The 23516-nt window shown below is 59.0% G+C and overlaps 8 protein-coding genes across 8 annotated transcripts; 4 read left to right on the top strand and 4 right to left on the bottom strand.

Annotated features, from left to right (window-relative positions):
• Positions 1–226: 226 nt before the first annotated feature.
• BXZ73DRAFT_86582 (ubiquitin-domain-containing protein) lies at positions 227–2733 on the top strand (the record flags this gene model as incomplete). Its single annotated transcript, XM_048024257.1, has 2 exons — positions 227–355; positions 1810–2733. 2 exons carry the CDS (start codon positions 227–229, stop codon positions 2731–2733), a joined length of 1053 nt encoding a protein of 350 aa, XP_047882984.1.
• A 727-nt stretch (positions 2734–3460) lies between these two features.
• On the bottom strand, positions 3461–4229 carry BXZ73DRAFT_95981 (uncharacterized protein; the record flags this gene model as incomplete). The annotated part of the gene is made up of 4 exons (XM_048026954.1): positions 3461–3634; positions 3685–3769; positions 3824–3998; positions 4085–4229. The coding sequence occupies 4 exons, from the start codon at positions 4227–4229 to the stop codon at positions 3461–3463; spliced, it is 579 nt and encodes a 192-aa protein (XP_047882983.1).
• A 4879-nt stretch (positions 4230–9108) lies between these two features.
• Positions 9109–9898, top strand: BXZ73DRAFT_95980 (fungal hydrophobin; the record flags this gene model as incomplete). The annotated part of the gene is made up of 4 exons (XM_048026953.1): positions 9109–9259; positions 9500–9698; positions 9757–9824; positions 9888–9898. The coding sequence occupies 4 exons, from the start codon at positions 9109–9111 to the stop codon at positions 9896–9898; spliced, it is 429 nt and encodes a 142-aa protein (XP_047882982.1).
• A 779-nt stretch (positions 9899–10677) lies between these two features.
• On the bottom strand, positions 10678–11454 carry BXZ73DRAFT_73223 (uncharacterized protein; the record flags this gene model as incomplete). The annotated part of the gene is made up of 3 exons (XM_048021854.1): positions 10678–10980; positions 11007–11201; positions 11293–11454. The coding sequence occupies 3 exons, from the start codon at positions 11452–11454 to the stop codon at positions 10678–10680; spliced, it is 660 nt and encodes a 219-aa protein (XP_047882981.1).
• A 1376-nt stretch (positions 11455–12830) lies between these two features.
• BXZ73DRAFT_73222 (uncharacterized protein) lies at positions 12831–17184 on the bottom strand (the record flags this gene model as incomplete). The annotated part of the gene is made up of 10 exons (XM_048021853.1): positions 12831–13046; positions 13134–13276; positions 13405–13555; positions 13921–13941; positions 14111–14279; positions 14340–15019; positions 15922–16230; positions 16274–16440; positions 16772–16865; positions 16921–17184. 10 exons carry the CDS (start codon positions 17182–17184, stop codon positions 12831–12833), a joined length of 2214 nt encoding a protein of 737 aa, XP_047882980.1.
• A 2281-nt stretch (positions 17185–19465) lies between these two features.
• BXZ73DRAFT_86581 (uncharacterized protein) lies at positions 19466–20083 on the top strand (the record flags this gene model as incomplete). Its single annotated transcript, XM_048024256.1, has 3 exons — positions 19466–19576; positions 19629–19800; positions 19923–20083. The coding sequence occupies 3 exons, from the start codon at positions 19466–19468 to the stop codon at positions 20081–20083; spliced, it is 444 nt and encodes a 147-aa protein (XP_047882979.1).
• A 741-nt stretch (positions 20084–20824) lies between these two features.
• On the bottom strand, positions 20825–21610 carry BXZ73DRAFT_95976 (uncharacterized protein; the record flags this gene model as incomplete). The annotated part of the gene is made up of 2 exons (XM_048026952.1): positions 20825–21376; positions 21434–21610. The coding sequence occupies 2 exons, from the start codon at positions 21608–21610 to the stop codon at positions 20825–20827; spliced, it is 729 nt and encodes a 242-aa protein (XP_047882978.1).
• An 812-nt stretch (positions 21611–22422) lies between these two features.
• On the top strand, positions 22423–23403 carry BXZ73DRAFT_73218 (uncharacterized protein; the record flags this gene model as incomplete). The annotated part of the gene is made up of 1 exon (XM_048021852.1): positions 22423–23403. The coding sequence occupies one exon, from the start codon at positions 22423–22425 to the stop codon at positions 23401–23403; it is 981 nt and encodes a 326-aa protein (XP_047882977.1).
• Between the last annotated feature and the right edge of the window lie 113 nt (positions 23404–23516).

The following is a 23516-nucleotide window of genomic DNA, read 5'->3' as shown; positions in this document are numbered from 1 at the left end:
TGTCGTTGGGAGAGTGGAACTTTCTTGAAGCTCGGAGATGGATTTAATGACTTCCGGTAATGTTGGCTCTCTCCCTACGGGGTTTCAAGTGATCACACGGCTGGGCTGGTGATGCCGGACATGTCCCAGGTTTCCGGCGTTTCTGGCGTCTTTTTTGGGCGACATACGCGTACCACGTGACACTCCCACACGACGCGTCGTCCTGTCTGGCCCCTCCGTGTCCTGCATGGAAACCTCACCTGATAAGGACGAGGGGGAGGCCGTGGTACGGATACGGAATGAAGGTAACAGTGGGGATGAGGATGGCATTGAGCACCACGGCCGCGACGGCTCATCGGAAGCGCCGATGCGCGTCGTGGGAGATCCATGATCTATTGCCCGATACGTATGAGCCGTCCCAAGGAGGGGTGGGTTCGAACTTTCGGGCGATATGTCATTTCTTGTCGCACTCGTCTCTTGTAATTCAGATCCCCCTGAAAATATTCATGTATGTAGCTACTATGTGAGACTGTGTAGATATGAAAAATAAGCGACCGCTGATACAAAATCGCAGAGATATCAGCGAGACTGTTTTTGGTGTCCCAAGGACCCGTGGGACACTGTACTTCCTCCCGTTCTGGCTTTCCTCGCTCTCCCGACGTCACCATGTCACCCTGCGCTTCCTCCCGCAGCGACGTTCGAGCGCGCAGCGGAGCTGCACGTCGTGCCGGCCTCGGAAGCCGTCGCGCACGCTCATGCTGTTCCACGGAGTGTGCGAGGATGAGGCGAGCGAGTGGCTGGCGGCGGCGGCGGCGGATGTGGGGCGTAGAGCAGGGTGACGGGATCCAGGAGCATTCCGGGTTCCTGAGTGGGGAAATATGGAGGCGCATTGAGTACTTGGAGTTTCTCTCGTCAATTGGTGTAGTAGTCGATACGAGCTGAGCGAGACGACTCAGCTCTGTACTGGATCCATGAAATGCGGGACATAGTAGTACCATTACTATGCGCGCGCTCCCAGGAGTCGGACATAGGCGCCGAGTCACTGCAGCCTGTACCGCGTTCGTTCGAACTGAATGCAGCTTTCTCAGTCAGTCCAACACACTGTCCGCACACCAAGGCAGAAATAAGACTGGTAGATTTCCGCCGAAGGATAGCAAGAGGTATTGGTTGGAGGTCGTGTATGAGTCACAAGTCCCTGTGGAAGTCATCCAATACCTTTTTCAATGCCTTTCCTCTGCTCCAGCCTCCATCATGTGCAGTATATTTTCATTGAAGACACTCGCTACTAGATCCCGGCCGTGTCGACAAGATTGGATACTTGCCCCGCTTCCGTTTATGCTCATGCAGCACAGCACGTCGAGTCATATGATCGTGGTGCCAACGCCTAGGTGTGGCGACCGCCCTTCTGGGCGGGCCTGGCACTTGCGCAGCCGTGGCAGTGGCAGTGGCTCGTCTTTTCCTCTCTCTCTCGTCCTCTACGTCTCTTCCCTTCTCTTTCCCGCTTGTTACAAGGCGTCATCTCCAGATCACGTATGGAAGACGTGGAACACACAGTGAGCGCCCATGCGCAGTTGGAAAGTTGTCAATTGAGGGATCCTGAAGGACAAGAAGCAAGGTATGCACCCACTGCGAATTCTCGGATGGCCACTTCCGTTCATCTGATGCACAACGACCTCTCAGTTCAAATGTCGTCGTACCTTCTTCTCCTCCCCTGGGTGTCAAATCTCAGCAACCGCAGTATGTCGTACATGTCGTGAAGTGGGTGGTGCTCGGATTAACGCCACATACGAGTCACTAACCTCCAGCTCCGCCAGTGCCGAGAACGGCCAGACAATGACCTTTCCTGTCACGCACGACGCCACGGTTCAAGACCTTCAACTCCTTATCGAAGTGAAAGAGCTCATCAGTCCTGAAGCGCAGACCTTGACGTTCAAACAAATGACGCTCAAACCAGCCAATACTCTGCGCAGTTACACCATTCAAAACGGAGATACTGTCCACATGCGTGTTTTACAGCCACGCAGACTTCGGAAGCCAGTGATATACATCTTTCCGCCGACTTTCATGCCCCTCGTCGACGTCTCCGTGGTCCTCGCCCCCCAATGGCGCTTCACCCACATCTACCCCCTCGCTGACACCAAGGTCTCCGCCGACACTGGGAAGCAATGCGTCGCATGGTCCGTCTCCGCCCAACCAGATGGCACCCTCCTCGAACGCTCCTCCGGCCTCGAGCTCTCCTACCTCTTCTGGGAAGCCGAGGCGCACCACGCCCCCTCCTCCCCTCCCTCGAGCCCCACTCTCGCCGCCCAGCCGCCCATCGAACACTTCGACCCCACCGCGCCCGCGCTCGACCCGACCTCGCCCACCGCCGTCTGCCTCCCCACGGCCGAGCTCCTCCCCTACCTCGACGCCGCCCTCAAGCGCCTCACCCTGCACGTCGCCGCGCGCACCGACTTCATCACCTACTGGCTCCCGCGGCTGTCCAGGGCGCCGTTCGTCGCGCTCCGTTTCGTCGCGCAGGCGGCGTACGCGCGCGCGGCGGAGCTGCACGTCGCGCCGGCGCCGGACGTCGTCACGCGCGTGTTCGTGCTCTTCCGTGGGGTGCGCGAGGACGAGGCGGAGGCGTGGGCCGCGGCGCGCGAGCGGGCCGCGGACGGGAGCGTCGACTGGGTCGAGGTTGTCGGGGTGCAGGCGGCGGCGACTGATCCTGCGGCGTTCAGGGTGTTGGAGTGGGGCGCGATGGAGGTGCAGTAGGTTGGGAGCGACGGGTGTGTACAACTCGGGAGTACATAGTTTAGGAGACACATTGTAGGTGTCTTGCGTCTTGCGAGAGAGAAAGTCAATGCCGGGATGGCTATCACATTACATGTACTATACCCACGAGCCGCGTATCCGCACCACCATGGATGCGAGCATGTTTCTTTGTACATACAGATGCTTACCGTGCACGTGGTGCTTATCTTCCTGTCCGACCGAGCGTCTGGCTCTTCTCTCAGCTCATCGGAGTCAATCGCGCCGATCGAGCTGCTGCCGGCGTCGCGCCCACGAGCGATCATTCCGCCGTCGGTTCCGAGCACGATCGTCCACGCCGATCGCGATCCTGCTGCGCCGCGACGGCGACACGGTGGCGGGCTCGTGCGTGCGCTTGAGCCCACCCTCATTTTGGCGAAATTTATCAGTGTCCGCTGCGGCGATGCCTCAAATGAGAGACGCGGGGGGCGTCGGGGCTCCAGGCGTCGACGTTGAGCTCGAACGATGGCGCAAGGGTCGTCGCACCGGGGGGAAAACGGACAAGAACCTCTACGGCATGTATAGTGGAAAGCCTAGTGTAATGTGTCTACTACTGGTATACGCGCGTGCGCACGACGTACGTGCGGCGCACCGCTCTACAGACCGAAGCGCGAAGGGTGTCGGAGGGCGAAGACGAATAGATGTGGGTGGAAGAGGCACGCGGCGACGGGACACCGCATGCTGGTCCCAATTATTTCACGATCACCGCAAGCGAGAGGGAGAGGGAGGCGAGGCGAGACGGCGAGGCGAGACAGGGTGACGAGTAAGGCACCGGTGAGTCGCGCGCGCGGGCGGCCGTCTCAAGACTCGAAACCTCGGCACGGATCAGTGGGAGGCGAGTCGAACGTGCATCAAGCGGCTTAAACTGGGGCAGGGTCAGCGCTCGTGTCGGACGCGACCACCCGCAGCAGGCACGGGCAGAGGAGAGGACGTACGCTGCTTGCAGTCCGTCGCGAAGGTGTGGTCAAAGTGCGAGCCGCAGCACACAGTCTTGTGCGAGCTGTCGCGCGAGATCAGACCACGGCCCAGCACTCGAGAGGAAGAAAGTACGCACCAGCTGTCGCCCCTCGAGATCTTCGTGCAGCTCGAGGCAGACTGGGACCCACGGGTCTTCTGGCCGCACGAGGACGCAAGGTCCTTGAAGTGCGAATCGTTGCTTGAGCCAGTCTCTTCGCAGCACAGGAGGTTGTTCATGCAGAGCGCCGCGGAGGTGGAGCTCTTATGGGCAGCTGTGCACGATACGTCGGTTATTAGCCGTTATCGTGGCGCCGAGCGAGGCTGGGCGCTGGGCATCGTGACAGACGGGGAGACGTACTGGAGGTGCCGGAACCCCTGTGGAGGTTGCGGGGTGCGAGAGGAGGGAGACCCAGAGAGAAACGCTTAGCGTTCGTCATGCGCTCGGCCTCGACTGCGGAGACGGTGAAGGCAGCGAGGACGGAGAAGATGAGAGCGAACTTCATGGCGGGCGGTAGGGGTAGAGAATGTGAGGGAGGTAAAGACCGGAAGAGCCGCAACGGCGAACGGTGGTGAGAGGCGAAAGTGGGAGGGAGAGAGAGCGAGCGCGTGGAAATGATTGGGGTGGGCGATATGTTTTATAGCGGTCGCGAGGCGATCCACTAAAGGATAGACGCCCACTCTCGATTTGCAGGCCCGTCGTCCCGGCGCGGGGGTGGTGATCCGCTGCGCCACCCGGCGTGAGTGCAGATTTGCCTGGCGTTTGGGCCCCCTTTTCATCCATACGCACCACCCAGTATGGCAGCCTGGGCCCCCCACGTGGCGTTGCGCGACATTTGGAGGTGCGCAGTAGCTGCCAGTAGTCACGAAAACGAGTCCCTGTCTGAACTCCCATAGGCTTCGGGGGGCCCCAGCAGGTCGCGAAGACGAGGCAAGCGAAGGCACCGTGAGAAACATCCGAGTCGTCAGTCCTCGCGCGTCCTCGCAGCTGTGCAATGGTGTCACACCTTGTGCCTCGCTTCACGTTCGTGGGCCTCGTCGCGTCCATTCCAACTCCCCCGGCCCCCTCCTTAGGCGGTCAGCACTCACGACGGGGATGAAACTCCCTCTCAGGGGCGGCGGTAGTGTAACGGTCTATCGCTCAAGCTCGGTAGCTCACGCGTCTTAAGATGCGTGGGTTCGAGCCCGCCCGGACTCAGCCGTCCAAAAACCGTTACGGGGGTTTTAGTGGGTATGGCCGGCCGATCATGCCGGAGGAGTCCCACACTACTTCCAGAGCCGGCTGCACCCGGGCTCTGGTCGTGTGCGTAAACGCATTTCCTCCCTGGGTGGGCTCAAAATTACGGGGTTTAAACTCCCTGTGCCCCTGGCTGCTTAGGGTATATCCCTGAAATGCCAGTTTAGCTAGGACGTACCAATAAAAGCTTGACGAGCCTGTAGCGGACGAAAGCTAAGGTACTATCCGAAAATGCTCCACCAAAAAAAAAAAAAAAAAAAAAAAAAAAAAAAAAAAAACTCCCTCTCAGCGTGCTGTCGTGCTGATGCATGCCTATATGAGCCCATGCCTTGACGTGGAAGTCACACTCACCCGTCTTGGCGCGGCCGTTTCTAGCCGATGGCAGAATTGTGGCTTTCGTGGCTGCAGGCGCGCAACATTCAAATACTTGAACCAGGTAAGTAGGTACGCTTCACCGACAACGTCGATCTTGCGTAAGTGGATCTCTTGATTGAGCTTCCTGCCCCCCTGGATGATCTGCGCCAACCTCCCGACGTCATCCTAGGCAGTGAGATCGCTTGTTCAACACTCACACAACAGTATTCAATTTCCCAGCGCCGCAGCCACATTATACCGATCCAGGTCTCTCGACAAGATTCGCGGCCGACCCTCATCCGTTCGGATCCGCCCTTTGGGGCGAGGAAGTCCAGGGACGGCTCAGAGTCTAGGGCGCAGATGCGCTTGGCGGCACGGTCCGCGAGGTCCACCGTGAGCACCGCGCGCGCGTCCATCGTCCAACTCTCCCCATTTGCCCAGTCTGCAGTTGCAGATCGCCGTTGGTCGCGAGGGCGGGGACGGGGACGGGCGGCCACGCGGCCGCAGCGACGAAGTGGACGCCCCACGGGCTTGCCTTGGACTCCCAGGCGGGGTGGGACGCCGCGAACAGGAGGAAGGGGAGGCACCACCCGTCGAGGATCCCGTACACGCGCGGGTCCAGCGCGCAGGCGCGGGACGGTGCGTGCTGAGCCAGGGAGGATGCTCGGGACCGCGTCAAGCGTGACGTATGGGGCCCTCCGTCATTACCAAAGAGGTTGTGGACAGCGAGAGGGTGCATGGACATGGTGGAGGGGTGGTTGCTTGATCGAAGATGCCAAGTTGGAGACAGGTTTTCCAAGCGCCGCGGCTCACGACGGGCGGGTTTTTTTCTAGATGCGGATCGCGTCGGCGCGTAGTGCGTGGGGCTGGAGTGCTACCGTTCGCACGACGGAGCCGCAGGTTGATCCAAGGTCAGTAGATATCCGAAATTGCGTCTCCAGAAACGACACTCACCAAGCGTCATACGCCGACCGACATCCGAGCACTTTCAACAGAGTTGCCGTCTCACCAGAACAGCAACAAAAACAATTATTGTGAGCGCATGAGACTATTCCTAGCCATCCAGCCGACTCCACGCCGGAAGAAACAACTGCGCATAATCCATCCATCCGTCCATCTTCTATACGCCCTCCGTTAACCCCCCTCTTCCCGCGTCCTCGAGCCGATGTATGCCGTCCCGTCCCGTGATATACACGAGCCTTGCCTCGTCCGGCGCACAACCCCCGCCCGACCGGTGACCGCGCGCCACGGACGGACTGCACGCACCAAGTTCGCGCCCAGGCTCCGGCGTTCCGGGAGCAGTGCCGGGGTTGTGCTTGAACGTCTCTGCACTGTATTGGCCCGGGCCCTGGCATTCAGGGCGCGAAGCCGGCGCGCGGTTCACGACCGTCGTCGCCTCGGTCCTCGGCGATAGACGCGGGTGCGGTCGCGCGACAGGCCTTCGACGCGCGCTCTGGAGCCCCCGCACGACCGGCGGTTGGTCGTACGGCGGTCTGGGTCGGTGCGTGCGCCGGCTTAGAGCCGCGCACCACGCGGGCGTGCGAGGGGACGGTGGGCTGGAGCCCGCGTCGGCGGTGCGTCGGGACGGTCTTGTGCGTTAGGCGACCAGATATTTGGGAACGGCGGGATCGAGCAAGGAGGCGTGGTGAGATAAAGACGACTTGTCTTTTGGGGAACGTCAGAGCCAGAAGGCGGTCGAAGACTGACGTCGGGAGCGCTGGACGCCAACGGGGTGGAGTCAGAGATGTGTCCAACGGTCGGGCGTGGCGCTTTCAAGCCACTGGGCGAACAAGACGTGATTCCGCTCGACACGGCGAGCGATGGCGTCGGGCCTCGGCGTGTTGGAACAGGATGGATCTACATATGCGCACCCTCGGTCCCGCGTTCGGTAGTTCGCGCGCGCGCATCTAACTGTAAGTGCGCCCTGGATGAAGGATTCCTAATGACGAGGTCAGCGAGCGTGCGGCCGGGACAGGGACTCGCCACGGAACGTTAATCGCTGACTCCGGGCGGCGCGGGGTTAGGGTGCACCCACATAGGGGCACGGCACGCCGTACTCGTCGGAAATGTCACGCAAGGCATGTGTCCTTACGCGACGCGTACCCGGCTTGACCGCGCATTCAATTGTATGCCGTGGGCTCGCCACGACAAGGCTCGGCGCTATCAATAGGACGGACGTCGGCGTAAGCGCCCATAAGGAAGGACTGCGCGAGACTCGCAGGTCAGGTGGCGTACGTAGAGCACGAGGGGAGCGACGGGCTGCAGCGAAGAGAAACGTCAGCTTCAGACGGACGGTGGGATTGGCTCTCACCCGAAGAATCCCCGCGTGGGCCAGAAGCGCAACCTGAGGCTTTCGGACGCGGCCCACGTAGGCAAGTGCGTTCGGGCGGGCATGTTGTGCGGCGCTGGCAGCGCAGGTAGAGAGGGTGCCTGCGGAGCGTTCGCTATCTGGAACGAGGCGATCCGGGTGCACAAACAGTGGCGATCGTCCATGGCGTGGTGTGTGAGCAGAGGCAGGGATATGGCGGGGGGGAGGTGTTTGCGCGGAGGCGGATGCTGACGCTCGTGCTGCTGTTTGTGCCTAGGAGTGGGATCCGGGAGTGGACGTGAATGAATTTAGAGCGTTTCGAGAGAGCCAAGGATTCGGAGACAGCGTCGTGACGTACACCGGCGAGTGCCGTGAAGTCCAGATGACGCCTTTTTATGTTCTCTTTGAGGCCTAAGGCTGAGATAAGGACGTTGGGCGAAGACTTGGACTCAAAGGAAGCCTGATTTGAATATAAATGCATACGTTGGATTGAGGGGAGTCGGACTATGAGCATGCATCACTGCGCAGCGCAAAGGCCCGCAAGGCCGCGGAGTGCCACGGTTTCGAGCACAGTGAATAGGATTGTGTCGGTGACGGAGGTGTGTCGGGGTCGGTGTTTAAGAGGGGCCGGGCGGGCCGCCGTGGGGGCAGGGTCGGGCCAGGCCTACCAAGCGCCTAAGAGTGTAAGCTGCTGCTCACCCACAACCATCACTTCGTGGAGCGTTGTTTGCACACTGCCGCCCCCTTTTCTCATCCTAACGGGACCTCCGCGATGGCCGACGAGTGCGTGGATGCAGGCATGGAACATCTGCTGAGGGATTGGACGCAGAGGGAATATTCAGGAACGCGAAGGTGAGTAACAGCGAGGAGTGGGCTCAGAGTGGGCCAGGTATGTATCGCTCAACACATTTGTGTCACACTTCGTATGGAAGGTACTGACACGCCGGTACAGGCGCTCCGACGGCTTCGAACCGAACACGCGTGCTTGTCCAAAGGCGACACCCACACTGCCGCACCCCGGTCGGGCGGCCGTAGCGTGTTAGGTGCAGCGGAGGTTCAATAGCAGAGACCTCCTCGAAACGTGTTTGCGCGGCAGCTGTAGTCGGCGAAGACACCGCTCCTGCTGGGCGAAGCCGGACGACTGAGCGGCCTGATGGAGGAGATAACGTCCTGCGCAGCCTCGGCGGGCTAGCGCACATCTCGCGTCGCCCGTCTGCGGCCTCGGCTCAGCGCGATCCTCCCTCCTGCCGCGCTCAGCCCGCATCGGACGCGCGGTCGGCCATCGCGCGCGAGAAGCGAAGAGCGCGGCGCCAGTGCGCGTCTGGCAGTTTGCCGCCCGACCCATATATCCTTCTCTCCTCGACACATCTGTCCCCAGCTCGAGCTCGTCCCCTGCTCCCGCCCTCGCCCGCGCGCACCCGGATCCTGCCTCTTGCCCGCTTGTCTGCTCCCCGTCCTTGCGACCGCCCAAGCTCTCCTCGCCAAGATGAAGACCGCCTCCATCGTGTTCGCCGTCATCGCGCTCATTCTCGCCACCGTCCAGGCCCTCTCCATCGGCACCAACGCTGAGCGCATGGCTCGTGGCCTTCCCCCTCGCGCTCCTCGCAAGCTCTTCCGCGAGCCCTCGCCTACGACCCGTACGTCCTCTTCTCTCCTCCCCCCGCGCTGTCCCCTCGTTGCGCGCCTCGCTGCCACCGCGCCTCCGGCCCATCAGGACGCGTGGGTGGCGGAGTGCTTCCCACCCCTTCTTCCGTTGTTTATCTCCGTCGCGAATTGTCCATCTGTTTCACCCGTCGCTTCTATACCAACCCATGAGAAACCGCACTAATTATGCCTTCCCCATCTGTTCGCATATCCCTCTGGTTCCCAACTTTCAGCGGCCAAGCGCGCGAAGCCGTCCTCCTCTCCGGGCTCGTGCTCTACTGGACCCGTCCAGTGCTGCCAGGAGGTCACTACCGCCGGCAACCCCGTCGCTGCGCTCATCATCGGTCTGCTTGGCCTCGTGCTCGACCCCAAGCTCGTCGTCGGTCTTACCTGCTCGGCCATCGATATCGTGTCAATTGGGGGCCACTCATGGTGCGTGTTCTCGACAAATATATCGAACTAAACCTAACACGCTCTCCATGTATGCTAGCTCTGCCAACACTGTATGCTGCGAGAACAATTCCTTCGGTGGTCTCATCTCGATTGGCTGTGTGCCCAGTACGTCTACTAAGCTCGCACTTCTATGATCGCGTTCGGTCACTCATGGCATCTCATTTGTAGTCGTGCTCTAAGCGATCACTATCGGGATTCTCCATGGACTGTTAGCGCATCTTTTGCGCTCCCTGGACTCTACTTTGTATCGCCTATTTTACGACACTCCCAAGTTCCTCATAGACTCTTACGGCCCTCACGCGTTGGCGCTTTACGTTTCCTTCGCCGAGAACGACTCGTCACTTACTCTTCATAGCTTCACCGCTCGGAGAGGCTCTGTCAGAGATCCTCGGACTTTTGACTCTTCTCACGGCTCGTTCTACGACCCCCTTTCTTCTGCCTTCTGTCCCCGATCCAGCGACGCCCCCCTGCATTTACTGTGTTCTAGCCCGTACCTTCGAAAAAATCCCATTTGCCGCGAGGCGCGTGGACGAGAGAGACTATGGTACCAGCGTGCACAGTGTTGTGGCGGTGCCGCGTTCTACTACGAGTTCGTGACGAGGGGACACCTTTCTTGAATGTCTTGCACCCTACTGTTATTTGACGTATACTGGATGTTACGAGATCTGTTAATCGCATAGAATTTTGTTATGACGGCTCCACGAGCGGATCCGCAACTTGCCCCATAGTTTTCGAGAACCCGAACCCCAGATTCAGGCTGACCTGGGCGGACCGAGTCACAGCACTGGAGTCCGCGGCGAGAGAACGTTACCTCTAGCCCTACTTCTTCCAGCTTCTGCCACAGCACTAGCATGACTCAGTTTTCGTCGCGTCGCGGAGCAGAGTAGCAATTCCGACTCTCAAAACTCCCATATATCATGTTACATGTTAAGAATCCAGTGCTTTCTCCGGTTGACTGCTACGATTTTGCAGAGTACCCTCTCGTCACGCCATAAGCCCTAGATAGTGCTTCTTTGTACCCTTGGCGTCGAGCCTCGTCGCGCTGGCGTCGGGCCTCATCACGGTGATGCCGGGCCTCCATCAACCGGATTAGGACTTGGCTCCACTGACATTCTTCTCCGAGCTGTTGGATTATGGCCTCCGGATCCCATTGTTGGCCGCGCGCCTCAGGCTGTTGACGCCGCGCCTCGCGCCCGCCTCCTCCTGCCTCGTACCCCTCGGTGGCGCCCTCCTCGTTCCACTTCAAGGGTCCCGTCTCGTACTGCGGGTCGCGTTCCGCAGGCTCACACCACAGACAGTCTGCTTCGTGCCGCTGACGTTCGACTCCGCACCTCTGGCGAGAGCATTCGCACGCTTTGGATTTTTTCTCGCATCTGAGGGCCTCATCTGGATCCCCGTGATCGATTTGGTGGCATTGATGTTGCGCTTTGGGGGGTGGTTTGTCCGAGATGCTGGCGGCCCCTCCGCAAGTGTAAAGCGTTGCTAATCCACAAACACGACTTCAGTACGTCGTGATGCACAGGTGCCTGACAGACATACCGGAAGGTACCTGGGGAGCCGTTTGTCGACGTACCGCACGCGCAACAGAACGAGAGGAAAAACGGCGGACAGAGGACGAGATGAAGCGGAATAGCGCGCACTGGCCCTCGGCAGGTTGAGGCCGCGACGCCAGACATATCGTTTCGCCCGGCTTCAATCTTCTGTCGTCTCGGGAGGTAGTTTGAAAAAACGGCATAGTTGGCAGTGAATAGGAGCGCAGGTTGGGAGGGAAGATTTTTTGAAGACTGAGATGTGGAAGCATGTATATGTACACTTCATCTAAGGTTCACATTCCAGGGAGATGCATAAGCCGTGAAAGGAGTGTCGCGCACTGTCCCATATTTACCGGGCCGCAAGGCTCCGACCGAGTCCGCAGCGCACAATGAGCCTGTCCATTTTGCCGTATGGCAACCTGATTTGTGTAGTAACCTTAGGCCGCCGTTCCATCCTGCTCTCAAGCATCGATTAGTAAGGGCTGCGCGGAATGGTCTACCACTCGGGCGTGCGGACTGAAGTCAACGGCGCCCGGTGAATCGGAGTTTGAAAACCCCCTGTTGGTAGCAGGTGCCACCGGTTCGGGATCCCCACACCCCTCTGCCGCCTTCGGACTTGTCTTGCTCGGTAATGTGCCAAGCTTGTGGTATGGAGGGAGCCCGGAATCCTCCATACTATGTTATGTGCACAGGATTGGAACGCGATTGACTTGAAGCTCCTTTCGCGCGCGAATGGCGGCTCGGAATAGCCTCAGTGCGTCATCGCCGGCGTGCGCAAAGCTCCTTTCTGGCAAGACTTGTCGGAACTTCATATAAGTAAACGTACGCTCAATACTCACTCGTGGCACGGAGACTCACCCTCACCTATCCACTCACATGCCACGCTCTCCGAAGAACCCCGGACATGAGGAACATAAGATAGGTGTGCTCCGCCGCCTCGTCGCTGCCTTGGCCCGTTCCTTTTCTTTCCATTCTGAGGCACCCGTTAGCCGGCCGATGCCCCATTGTAAGTATGTTGCGCCCTCATGTGATACACCGTGCTGAACGTCGGCCTCGTGCGGTAGCAACACCCACGAGTTGCGGCGGAGTGAACAGTGGAATCGGAAACGTCGCACCTTCCGCCGCGCCTCAAGCACTACTCGATTGGTGGTACTTTGAATCGCAAATAGAGCGCGAGGATCAAGCCATACGTGATGCACATCGCCAGTTGTGCGAGGCCAAGTCCCAGCGTTGTGAGGAGGAACGCCAGAGGATGGAGAAAAAACGACGTTGGATCGAGGAGAACCACCGAGAATTCGAGGAAGCAAGTCGGCTGTTCAGGATTTTATACCGGATGGCTGAGGCAGACATTCAGAGATGCGAGGCAGAACGGCAGAGGTATGAGGCTCAGCAAATTGAAGTTGAGGCCTTTTGGGAGAGTGGGCCGGGCTCGCGGGAGTATATGTACTGAGTAGTATCACGGCAAATCATCAGCGTACGCTGTACGACGCGGACGCTTGGGGCCGTAGCTAGCATGCAATCCCGCCAGGATGTGCTCGCGCAACACCAACCTGAGCTGTATGTTTGCTGTTCATCATCGTCATATCGAGGGCCCGGGACGTGTGTACATCGCGAAGGTCGTTGACGACCGCGCCGCGCTCGTGGCGCGTGGACTCAGCTGGTGCACGTTGCGCGCGTGGGTGATGGCCTCCTTGGGCGCAACTGCATCTGGATGAACGATGTGCTGCTGCTCTCGACGCTCCGGCGTTTCACGGACCTCTGGCGCGCGAACACGATGCTCGAGCCAGGGGGGACGCTAAGGAGGTATCTCGACGGGGAGGTCGGGGCGCTTGCGGCTGTACTGGAGACGACGGTGTAGGAACTGGGCGACGAGGTGGCTCACCAATGTGGGCGCAACGGCGGTGCGGTGGGTGCAGACGGTGGCGACGGGCGGGTCGGAGGACCGGTTCACAGCGATGCACGACGAGGGAGCGGCGGACGTGGTGGGGAAGTGGACGGAGTTTGAGCCGGCGATGTGATGACGACCTGTAGAGGGTGGGTTGCATGGACTTTGGCTTCGTTGTCAAGACTGTTATGATACAGGCTGTTGGGATCATAGTGGTGCTAAAATACACGTGAAATGATTACGCGTTTGCCGCCTTTTCACCATACACTGCGCGGGAGAGCTGGCCTCGAAGGCATCCGCTTCAACGTCGAGGTGGAAGATGTGTCATTAGTTTCCGCTTGCCAGTAGTCATTCCCGTTGATCTTGGACAGTTTGACGAGCAGGAGCTTGTTCGCCTGCTCTTCGGAGTACCCAAAGTTCTGAGAAGTCCCCAGAATTCAGCGGCGGTGGATCACGAGTGGGAGAAACGACGCACATTCATGTAGACGCTCTTGAGTTTCTCGGCAAGCTCCTGGGCGAGCTCGAGCCGCGTCTTCCTAAATTCCACAGGGTAGTGCTCAAACCAGGAGTCATCAGTACTTCCCAAGATTTCTGAATCTCTCAGATCTCTGGCTCATCTTGTGTGAGAGGTCTCAGATAGGTGAGAGGCAAGCAGATATCCCAGATAGATCTCAGACGATTCAGACAACTGGTATCAGCACTGGCAGCACACGGGAGCTAGAGGGCCATCATCTATGCCATATGGCGAGCTTCAAGGGCGAGAATGAGATATATTACAACTAACTGCGGTAATATCGAGAGTATTCTACACAATAAACCGGTGAAAAGAGTGAGGTGTACTAGATGCGAAGGGACCCGCCTAGGGCGAATTCGGGCGTACGGGCGCGAAGGACGCTGCTGGCGTCCCGTTGTCATCGTCAGCCACGGTAGCATGCACGAGCGACGCATCTTGCTCGAGCGCTGCCGTGACACACGAGCGCGTGCAGGTCGAGCGTGCGCCCGCTGCTGCCGAGCGTAGAGCAGTCGCCGCAGCACGCGAGCGCGAGCGCAGTCGTGAGCCGCGCGATGGGCGTGGAGAGGTTGTAGACCGCGCGGACGGCAGCGACGAGCTGGGCGTGGGTGAACGCGCGGCCGTCTTGCGGACTGGTGGACGGCGTGTCAGGTTGTGGCGGACACAAGGAGGGGGTGTGGACTGAGACTTACATGTATCCGTGGTTCGCGAGCGCGGGGGCATGCATGCAAACGCCAATTCCCCAGGCCCAGGGACGGCACCCGGACCACAAAGGAGTACTGAAGACGGCAGCAGACACAAGCATGCACGACCTGGAGGTGAACGCACCGCACACTCCATGTTGTGCAGCACGAACGATGGCGGGCGGTCGAGCGCAAGTGTGCACGCGAACACCGCACGCTGCACCCACGGCTCCGTCCCATGCTCCCGACGCTGCCTCAATCGGAGGCCGCGCCAGACCGTCCTTCGCGTCCACGCCCACACCGAGGAAAACCGCAATGTCCTTGCCCGTGAGCGTCCACTCATACTTTGCCTGCACACGCAGGCAGTGGTGCAGTTTGAGAGTGAGCAGGAAGACGGGCCTGTTTGGGAGAGCGTCGCGGCCTGTCCGCACGGAGATGGGCGAGGCGGGTGATGTTGGCGCGACGTGGAAGACATGGGCGAGGTCGGGGGAGGCGCGTGCGATGTGGTTGACAAGGGCCAGGCGGGTGGTGGGGGTACCAATCATCAGTCTCGCGCTCGGTGTGACGCAGAGCGGAGGGGCGCTCACCGTGTGGTGCTGCTTGTCCTCGAGCTTGACGAGCTCAGACTGCAACTGGTGGTGCGAGAACCAGGGGAGCACGTTGTGCCCGTACGAGGTCGCGAGCGCCCACTGGTGGGGAGGAGGAGAGAAAAAACGCTGAGATAGAACGAATGCACTCACAGACATCGTGCCCATAGTGCGGCGGTACTTGACCCCGGCCGTCAAAATGGCGGCCGTCGGAGAGCGCAAAGGTGTAGTAGTCGCGCGTCCTGGGGGAGGCGCTGTTGTGGAGCACGCCGTTCTTGATCTTGAGCTAGCGGCAGAGCTCCTCAACGCGCCGGGGTGTTTGTCCTCCTACTCGAGCTCGCGGATGCAGATCAGCGGTAGGGGGATCGCTACTCGGGGTGACGCTGGGGAGGCGGTGACACGGGTGGGTGAGGTGAGCGAGGTGGCAATGCGTGCGCTGAAGGCGAGGTGGAATTAGACAAGCAAGAGAACGGGTGTCATGAAAAGCTGGAGACGGCAGCAGGGAGGATACGAGGGGAGGACGAGGAGGCGGGTGATGCTGCGACATGTCCGATGTCGTCTGTGCTGGCAGTGCGTGGCGTGGGAATCTCAGCCTCTGCTCAGGCGGACTCTGCCAGCGCAGCCTCTCATTCGCCACTTCCACCACTGTCCTCGCCCTCACTCTGGCCACGCTCCACACCAAGGGTTAGAGCATTTTTGGTGGTCTGCTTGCTGTGTCAAAAAGTGCGTAGTAGTTGCCATCTTATTTGATTGTGTGGGCCACTGATGAGAGGGCGTATGAAGTCCCCTGCACCAGCTCCGCGCCGCTCCCACTCCGCCTGCCCATCCGGGAGAGTCTGTCCCTCTTCCACCGCTTCTCCACGCCCGATTTCTGCGATCCACGTCCTATCAGTCCCCCAATGGTGCGCTCGCCGTCTTTCTCTGCCCATGTTGAGTACTAATGCAGTGTTCTCGTCTTCACTTCGGACTACGTCAAGGCGTTCGACGGGTGCCCCACAACACACGTCACCCCCCACCCCTGCGGGCCCGACCGCAACACACGCCGCCAGGTCTGGGCTGCGTTTCTCGGTCGTGTGGGGCCTGCGCCGCCGCGGTCGCAGGGACGTCACACCGTTGTCGGGGACAGGTGAGGTCATATTCCAACCCAGAGCGTATACCGGCGGCTTTGTGGATGTGCTCTTCGTACCCTCCACCGAGGCCTCAGGCATGATCCCGCGCGCTATGGACGATGAAGAGATCAGGGCGGTGGTGCAGGTGTTCGTCGACACGGCGTGGACTCCTGTTGCGACGGCTGCAGATGAGACGCCTGCAATCTGCCGTACATGCAGTACACATTCGACGGCGACAGCGGCGCACCGTACAGGTTAGGCCCGGGCTCAACAGGCTGCTGGGGTACGACTCGTGCGCATGATACCCGCTGGCAACACCTATGCCTGCACGAACGCGACCGGAGCCATCCTTGCGTGCTGGGCTGGCCCGCTCGCGCGCAAGCCCGGGACTGCAGCAGTGTGCCTCCGATGAGCCTACGCGTTGTGATGGAGCCTCCCTCCCAGATAGCATGAGAAGAGTTCGACCGTGCCCTACGCCGATTGACCGCCTACCGTAGCACTTTAATACCTGACCCCGTCCGCATTCGCTTCGATAGTATCACTTTAATATATGATTGATTTGAGTCTGCTCACGAGTCACGATGTATCACTTGTGTGCCCCCCGAGTGTGTAGTAACTCGACAGTGCAAGCAAAATGGTTCTTATCTTGAACATCTGGTTTTTCTCATCTGTCTGAGATCTCTCACACGACATCTCACTAAAATTTGAAAGTGAGAGAAATTCTGAATGTCTCAAAACATCTCACAACATCTGAAGCCTCTCCACAGAGGTTTTGAGACATTTTGAGACATTTTGAGACATTTTAGGAAGTACTGATGCGAGCTGTGGTTCGATGGCGCCTGCCCGACTGAAATCAGCGGGTGCGCGCAGCGAAGAAGATCGCAAGCGACGTACGGGATTGACAATGCGGAGTGAGGAGTTGGGGCGAGAGACGTAGTCCGACGCCTCGCACATCGCGATACGCACCGAGGCTTGGTCCGCAGGATTATTGGATGTGAGCTCCCCGAGCGTGAAGAACGGCCCACGGTCGTCCTTGTGTTGGCCGAACAAGATGAAATCGTCGCAGGGCTTGTGGAAGGACTTCTTCCGGTGCAGTGCGCGCGCCCGCTCTGACTTGACGGCAGGGTCCTGTTGCTGCTGGGAGCGCTGAGAGTGCATTGTCGAGATGGTGGGGAAGGTGGGGGATGTGCGAGGCAGGTTGGAGAGTACGGCGCGGCATCGCAGGGGATTTTATACGGGGGACCTGAAGGAGTGGAAGAGAAAAGCAGTGGACGGCGGGCTAGGGTTCTGCGACAGCTTAGCGGTTGGACGAAGCTGAGGACGTTGCTAGCGAGTGTCTCGATCGAGAGGTGTGGCCGACAGCTTGTGTTGTGTCACCCAAGCGAGACGGCGTTGCCACAGACAGGTCTCGGTCAGTTTGAGTGGTGTACGTCGCGCTGTTGAGATGTATGAAGTATTGTTCGGTGAATCCATACGATAGACGATCGACAGAGCGCACTCTGGGTCTCATACACATGATGTGGACTCGGCGATATCGATCAAGGTGTAGGACGCGTATGTATGGCCAGGGGAGCACGCGCGCATGACGGCATTACTACCCTAGTACAGGCTTACTATTCGTTAAGATTCACCCTATACCCATAGTAGTAGTCTAAGGTCAAAAAAGTGTGTCCGTTTAGTGACACTTAGCGCAGGCCAACACATCAAAACGAGAAGCGCGCAAGTTCGATTCCGAGGGAGAACATCGCATTATTTATTATAGGGTATTGAATGCAGGGTATACGAGGGCGAGAAAGCTATTGATACAGAGTACAACAGAATACGGTGCCAGCCGTTGAGGAGACGAGACAGAGCGCGCACTGAGAGGCCACGGTCACAGTGCTGTGCCCAGGCTCAGAAGCAGCGGTTCATCCCACCGCACCCAGGAGTCATCGCGCCGATATTCCATACACTCCCAGAAGAGTCGAGAGTCATTGGCGTCAAGAAGGTATTGTCAAGCTCTTGATGGGGGATCCCCATGCGAGCCTGAACGGCTGCGCGTCAGCAACAGGACTCTTCAGACACCGAAACCGAGGACGTACCACGGCCTGGGCGACGATAACAGCGACTTCATGCGCCAGAGTCGAGGCATCCCAATGCGCGCCGAAGTGATGAAGAACCTCCTGACTTCTTCCCGCAATCTGAGTGCGCAGGTTAGCCGACCAGATTCATACAATGGATCGCAGGCCGCTAACCTGGATGTATAGCCGTATGGTCAAATGCTTCCCCGCAGGGAAGAAAGGAGGAAGCGACGGATGCGAAGCGACAGCCTTGGTATGCGCGAGCATCGATACGTCAAGGTTGGAGAGGGGGATGAGGATGCTTGAAGACATCTTGAATTTCGTAGGAAAACAGACAGTATACGCAAGAAGCCACAGTAGACGAGACAGCGAGCTCAAAACTGAGGGTTGGGGGCACCTGATACATCTTCATATACCTCCTCATCGTTGTGGTAGTGGTACAGAAAGCAGGGAGAGACAAAGCGCGTTGGAGTGGTGCACGTCGAGCGAAGAGCAAAGCAGCGGTACAGCTTGAGAGGCGTGGGAAGCGCTCAAGGGAAAGACAAAGCGTCCTCAAAGTCCGTTTGAGGGAGGAGTGAAGATGTTCTATAGGTTTCCTGAGAGTACCACACCGCGGATTGACGTCGAGGAAACCAGACCAACGATTACGGGAAAGAGACCAAAGAGCTCGACATGAGCCAAGTACTGCCAACAGTTTGTCGCTTCGAGACATGGGCGCCAAGAACTTGAGATGAAACTCCTGAACCAGGCGGACGCCAGGGTGAGCAGCCAGTCGGCGTGTCACGACATACGGGACAACGATCTGAAAGCAAACGGAGGCACCTTTGAGTGACGAGAGTCTTTCAACAGGAGTGATGAGAACCTGCCTGGAGGTAGCCACAAGAAAGAAAATGCTGTGAAATGTCTAGAAGGGCAGCGAGCGTGGCATGCAGCATGACGGCGACCAGAGAAAGCAAGCGGAGTGGCAGTATCGAGTCAAGACGTGCGTCTCGGGCAACCGCTCCTTCCACGCTGGCAAAAGCGCGCGTCCGGGCCGACTGATTCCGCCCCCAGTCCAGTTTTGGCAGGTCGATCAAACTTCTGACGCAGCCACTGGCCATGAGCGGGCAGCACATGCGAATCCATTAGGTGTGGATCAATTGTCTGTCCCACTTCGCGCGTACTCAAATCAGCATTCCAGGCGCGGTACCAGCACGACCGAGCGGAACTTGAAGTTGATTACGTACGCATCGAATAGACGCGACCCCAGCCGGGAACGGGAAGCCAAGTGACGTCATGGCATTTCTGGCCAGACGTCATCCGCGAACGGGGCGAGCCCCACCGTGACTTGCTTATACCCCGCCGCTCTTGCTCACAGACAACGACCATCTTCCCCCGCCATGTCCAACATCATCCCTGCCACCGCCCGCACTGCTCTGAAGCGCTCTCTTCTGCGCTCGTCCGTCGCTCCTGCCCGCTTTTCAAGCACGATGCACGACAACGACCCTGAGGTACATATCAAGCTGTACAGTGATACTACGCGCTCATGCATTTCCTGCGCAGGTTCTTGAGGCGGAAAAATTACGTAACTTGAGCAGGCAGCAGCACAAGACGTCGACTCCCATTCCTGAGGCGCCAGGCTGGAACGAGTCCCTCGCAAGCGCGTCCGAGGCCGCAATCAAGGTTCGTGAAGCCATCCGGCGATCCATCCCAACTGGGCTCATCCTGCGTGCCCGTAGGCCGATCGCCACTCGAGCTCTCCCAAGGAGATGCAGGACCGCACCGTCAAGTACGTCCGGGAGCGCCATGGCGGCGGCGACTCGTCGGTCTTCACCGAACCCGCTCCGCTCGAGCCAGGTGTGTCAACGTCTCGCATGCACAACGACGACGAGGGGAGTCCTGAGGCACGGTATGCGCGCGATGAAGTAGACGGTCCCCTCAAGCAAGCCCGGGGCGACACGGTTGTCGAGACCATCCAGCACAAAGAGGATGTCATCACCCGCAAGACCGTCGTCTGAATTTCACCTCTATTACATCTCTGCATACTGTAACATGTGTATCATAGGTCCCCATGACTTCGGAGGATGTTCCCCTCATTCGGTTTTCCAATGTAGTCCATAGCTGCCGTCGAGTGGGTCATGCGTGCGTAAGTCAACCTGAACCTAGAGCGCCTCCTTGGCGAACTATCAATGGCGTCTCCCTGTTCTCGATGAAGGGAGCGTATTAATGCGAACATGGAAGAGACAGGATAGAGAGACGGAGCGGGACGGAAAGAGTGACAAGGAGCGGGAGCGAGGGCGAAAGGGTAATTATCGACAATGCACGTTTTGGCTACGACACGCAGATACGGCGAAACCGCACTCACCGCCCGGGGTATGCGCTCGCAGCACAGTGCGCCATCGCCGCCGCCGAGCTGCTCGCGCGCGCGCAACGCCGTTCACACTCAACGCCACTATGAGCCCTGGAGCACCCGTTTGAACATCTGTGGAGTCGCACCTGAACGCATCCCCATCATACGCGTTCTAACCCGAACAAAGGCGCCGCGCGCGCGATCTGGTGAGACGGTGGTGACTCCATCGTCGACGAGCATGTTGTAGGTATGTCTGCGCAACTGGGCCGAGATAGTCCCTTATTGCATAAGTTGCACAAGACAATGAAAACAGGTGGGTTATGTGTCTAAACGAACTTTTGAGTGTTAACTTATTGATTTGAGGTGATAGTCGCGACAGACGATAAAATACGTACAGATAATCCTCCACTCAGTATATCCACGGTAAGACCGCCCACGGCGTTTGCTTCGTCCATTCGTCCCACTCCTTCCCGAAGGTCTTCTTCATCAGAGCGTCTTCGACCCGCACCCGCTTGAAAACCATCATCGAAGGCGCGTACGTGAGGTCTGCCACCCACAACAGCGCGATGAGCCGGCCCTTCCAGGTGTGGAGGAACCCGGACTCTCTGAACCACGCCCCTTCGCTAAAAGCGCAGAGCACAGTCCCGACGAACATGATCCACGTCGCCGTGTAGGCCGGGTGGCGAACGACGGAATACGGGCCGGTTGTGACGAGGCGATGGTCGTTCTGCACTGTGACTTCGAACGTGAAGTGCTTGCCGAGCTCGCGGAAGGATGCCATCTTCAACCAGGCCCCGACGACAAGGAGGGTCCATCCGACGAGGAATGCGGGCGTGATGCGGATCCGTGCACAAGTGGCGAAAGTGGCTTCGTCGACTGGGAGCGAGAGAGCAATGCTGGCGGGTAGAAAAAATGCTGCAATGGCGAGAATGTCGGCGAGTATGACGGCTTCCATCATCGCCTGGTCAAGATCGTTGAGTGAGGAAGGCTCGACCGTATGAGACGAAGGGTCTCTGACCTTATGTACGTGTCGCATCCACACCGGCCTCAACTGGACGGTCGCACGCCCTACAGATGCCGGAAGTGCTGCGGACCGCTCGGTGACGACAGGGTTGGGAGGAGTGTGGGCGACATATTGTGGCCAAGTCATTAAGATCAAGAGGGGGATTTTTCCTGCATGGGCGAGGAGAGACATGATGGCTGGGCAAAGGGAGCTTGTAGGTCGGAAAAGGGTAGGGCCTCAAAGGATCCCGTGAGTTATATGAGCCCGTGTCTGGAAAGTTCCTCTGGATGGAGCTGGTCCCCCATGGGAGCTTGCAGAGAAACCCTGATAGCAAATTTAGCGATGCATACTACTGAGAGAGCAGTAAATCCGCCTAGAAGCTTCAGCTTCAGCTTCGCGCGCCGAGCATAAACTCAAACAGCGCGTGGGTTGATATTTGGCCATCAGAATTGGAGACACCATGGTCGACAAGAGCCGCACCTATTAGTATGGACATGCTAACCCGCTCGCAGAGGTCCTCAGGCCTCAGGAAAGGTGCAGTTCTTACCATAAACTCGGAAGAGTACTCAAGAAGAGGCGCCAGCGGTCTTAATTAGTAGCGGCTTGCTCCGGCGAATGCGGAGTGCGAACATCTGTTCGCCGTCTGAACCTGCTGGTGTCACTGGTCACTTGCGCACGTGCGGTGTGCGCTCTCCCAATATTTCGGCCGGGCTTCATTACTTCATTAACACCTTCGCGTCTGCTCGCCCTCGTCGCCCACTAAGCGTTAAAAGAAGCGTAGCTACGAGCATAGTGCCGAATCATTAGCATGGGTGCTTTCTCTAAAACTCTCGAGCCAGAGCTCAGGTCGCGAACTCAACGCGAACTTCTCCATTGAGCTTAATTTGCTTCTCTAGGATGCCTCAAGGCTCCAGGAGCTCTTACCGCAGCACACATCACAGCTCTCAGTGATAACGCTATGATTCTGAGATCTGAGCCCCAAGGCAAGCCTCGAATCCTCAACCATGTCCATCCTCACGCTATCACTCGCTACAAGCACGCCTTTGAGCTCAAATCCCTCCCTCTCCGCGTTCCCTCTTTCTCTTCCACAACTTCTTTCCTGCTCCAACCTCGGCATAGAACTCCTGAAGCACATCAATCCTGGGCAGAGCATCTCGGAGCAACCACTCGATGCCTCCATCAAGCTGCTCATCCCCGTCATCGCCCAGCGCCCTGCAGGCACTCCTACCGACCGTCTCACGTTCGCCGAACTCGCCACCTTGATCGAAAACGCCTCCATTTTCCTCCGCAGACTCCCCGTCGTCTCCTTCGAGGCCTACCAAACCCCCGGCAAGAGCACCGCCGGCGTTTTCGGCCACCAGTACATCCTCGTCGGCGTCCTCTGCCCTCGGCCCCCCAGCCACACCGACGCCGACCCCCTCACCTACATCCGCCTCGACATGTTCCGCACCGGCGGCGCGCTGGAAGGCCCGTGCGTGCTCACCGCCAAGGCTGCCGACGACCGCGCCGCGCTCGCCCCGCCCCAGGACTGGCGCACGTCGCGCTTCGCGCTGGCGGAGGGTCGCGACCCCGCGGGAGGGCCGTCGCTCGACGCGCTCGCGGGGTTGCTGCGGATCGTCGACGCGCGCGTCGCACGCGTGGGCTACGGCCTCCTCGGGCGCAACTGCATCTGGATGAACGACGTGGTGCTGTTCTCGACGCTCCGGCGCTTCGCGGACCACTGGCGGGCGAACGCGGTGCTTGAGCCGGAGGGGACGCTGAGGAGGTACCTCGACGGGGAGATCGGGGCGCTTGCGGCGGTCCTGGAGACGACGGTGCGGGACGGTACGGTGAGGTGGATCACCAACGTGAGCGCGACGGCGATGCGGTGGATGCAGACGGTGGCGACGGGCAGGTCGGAGGACCGGTTCATGATGCACGACGACGAGGTGGCGGACGTGGTGGGGAAGTGGACGGGCTTTGAGCCGGCTGTGCGGCCAGTGTAGTGGAGATGCGATGGCTCTCTGTGGAGGGCAGGCTGTATGGACCTTAGCTTCGTTAACAAGGCTAGGCTATGATAGTGCAGGGATTACCGTGTTGCTAAAATGCATGTGAGATG

This window comes from Epithele typhae, assembly GCF_022376455.1.
Source record: "Epithele typhae strain CBS 203.58 chromosome Unknown BXZ73scaffold_2, whole genome shotgun sequence".
NCBI lineage: Eukaryota > Fungi > Basidiomycota > Agaricomycetes > Polyporales > Epitheliaceae > Epithele > Epithele typhae.
The sequence above is the reverse complement of the archived record's forward strand: the minus strand, read 5'-3'. Positions and strand labels throughout refer to the sequence as shown.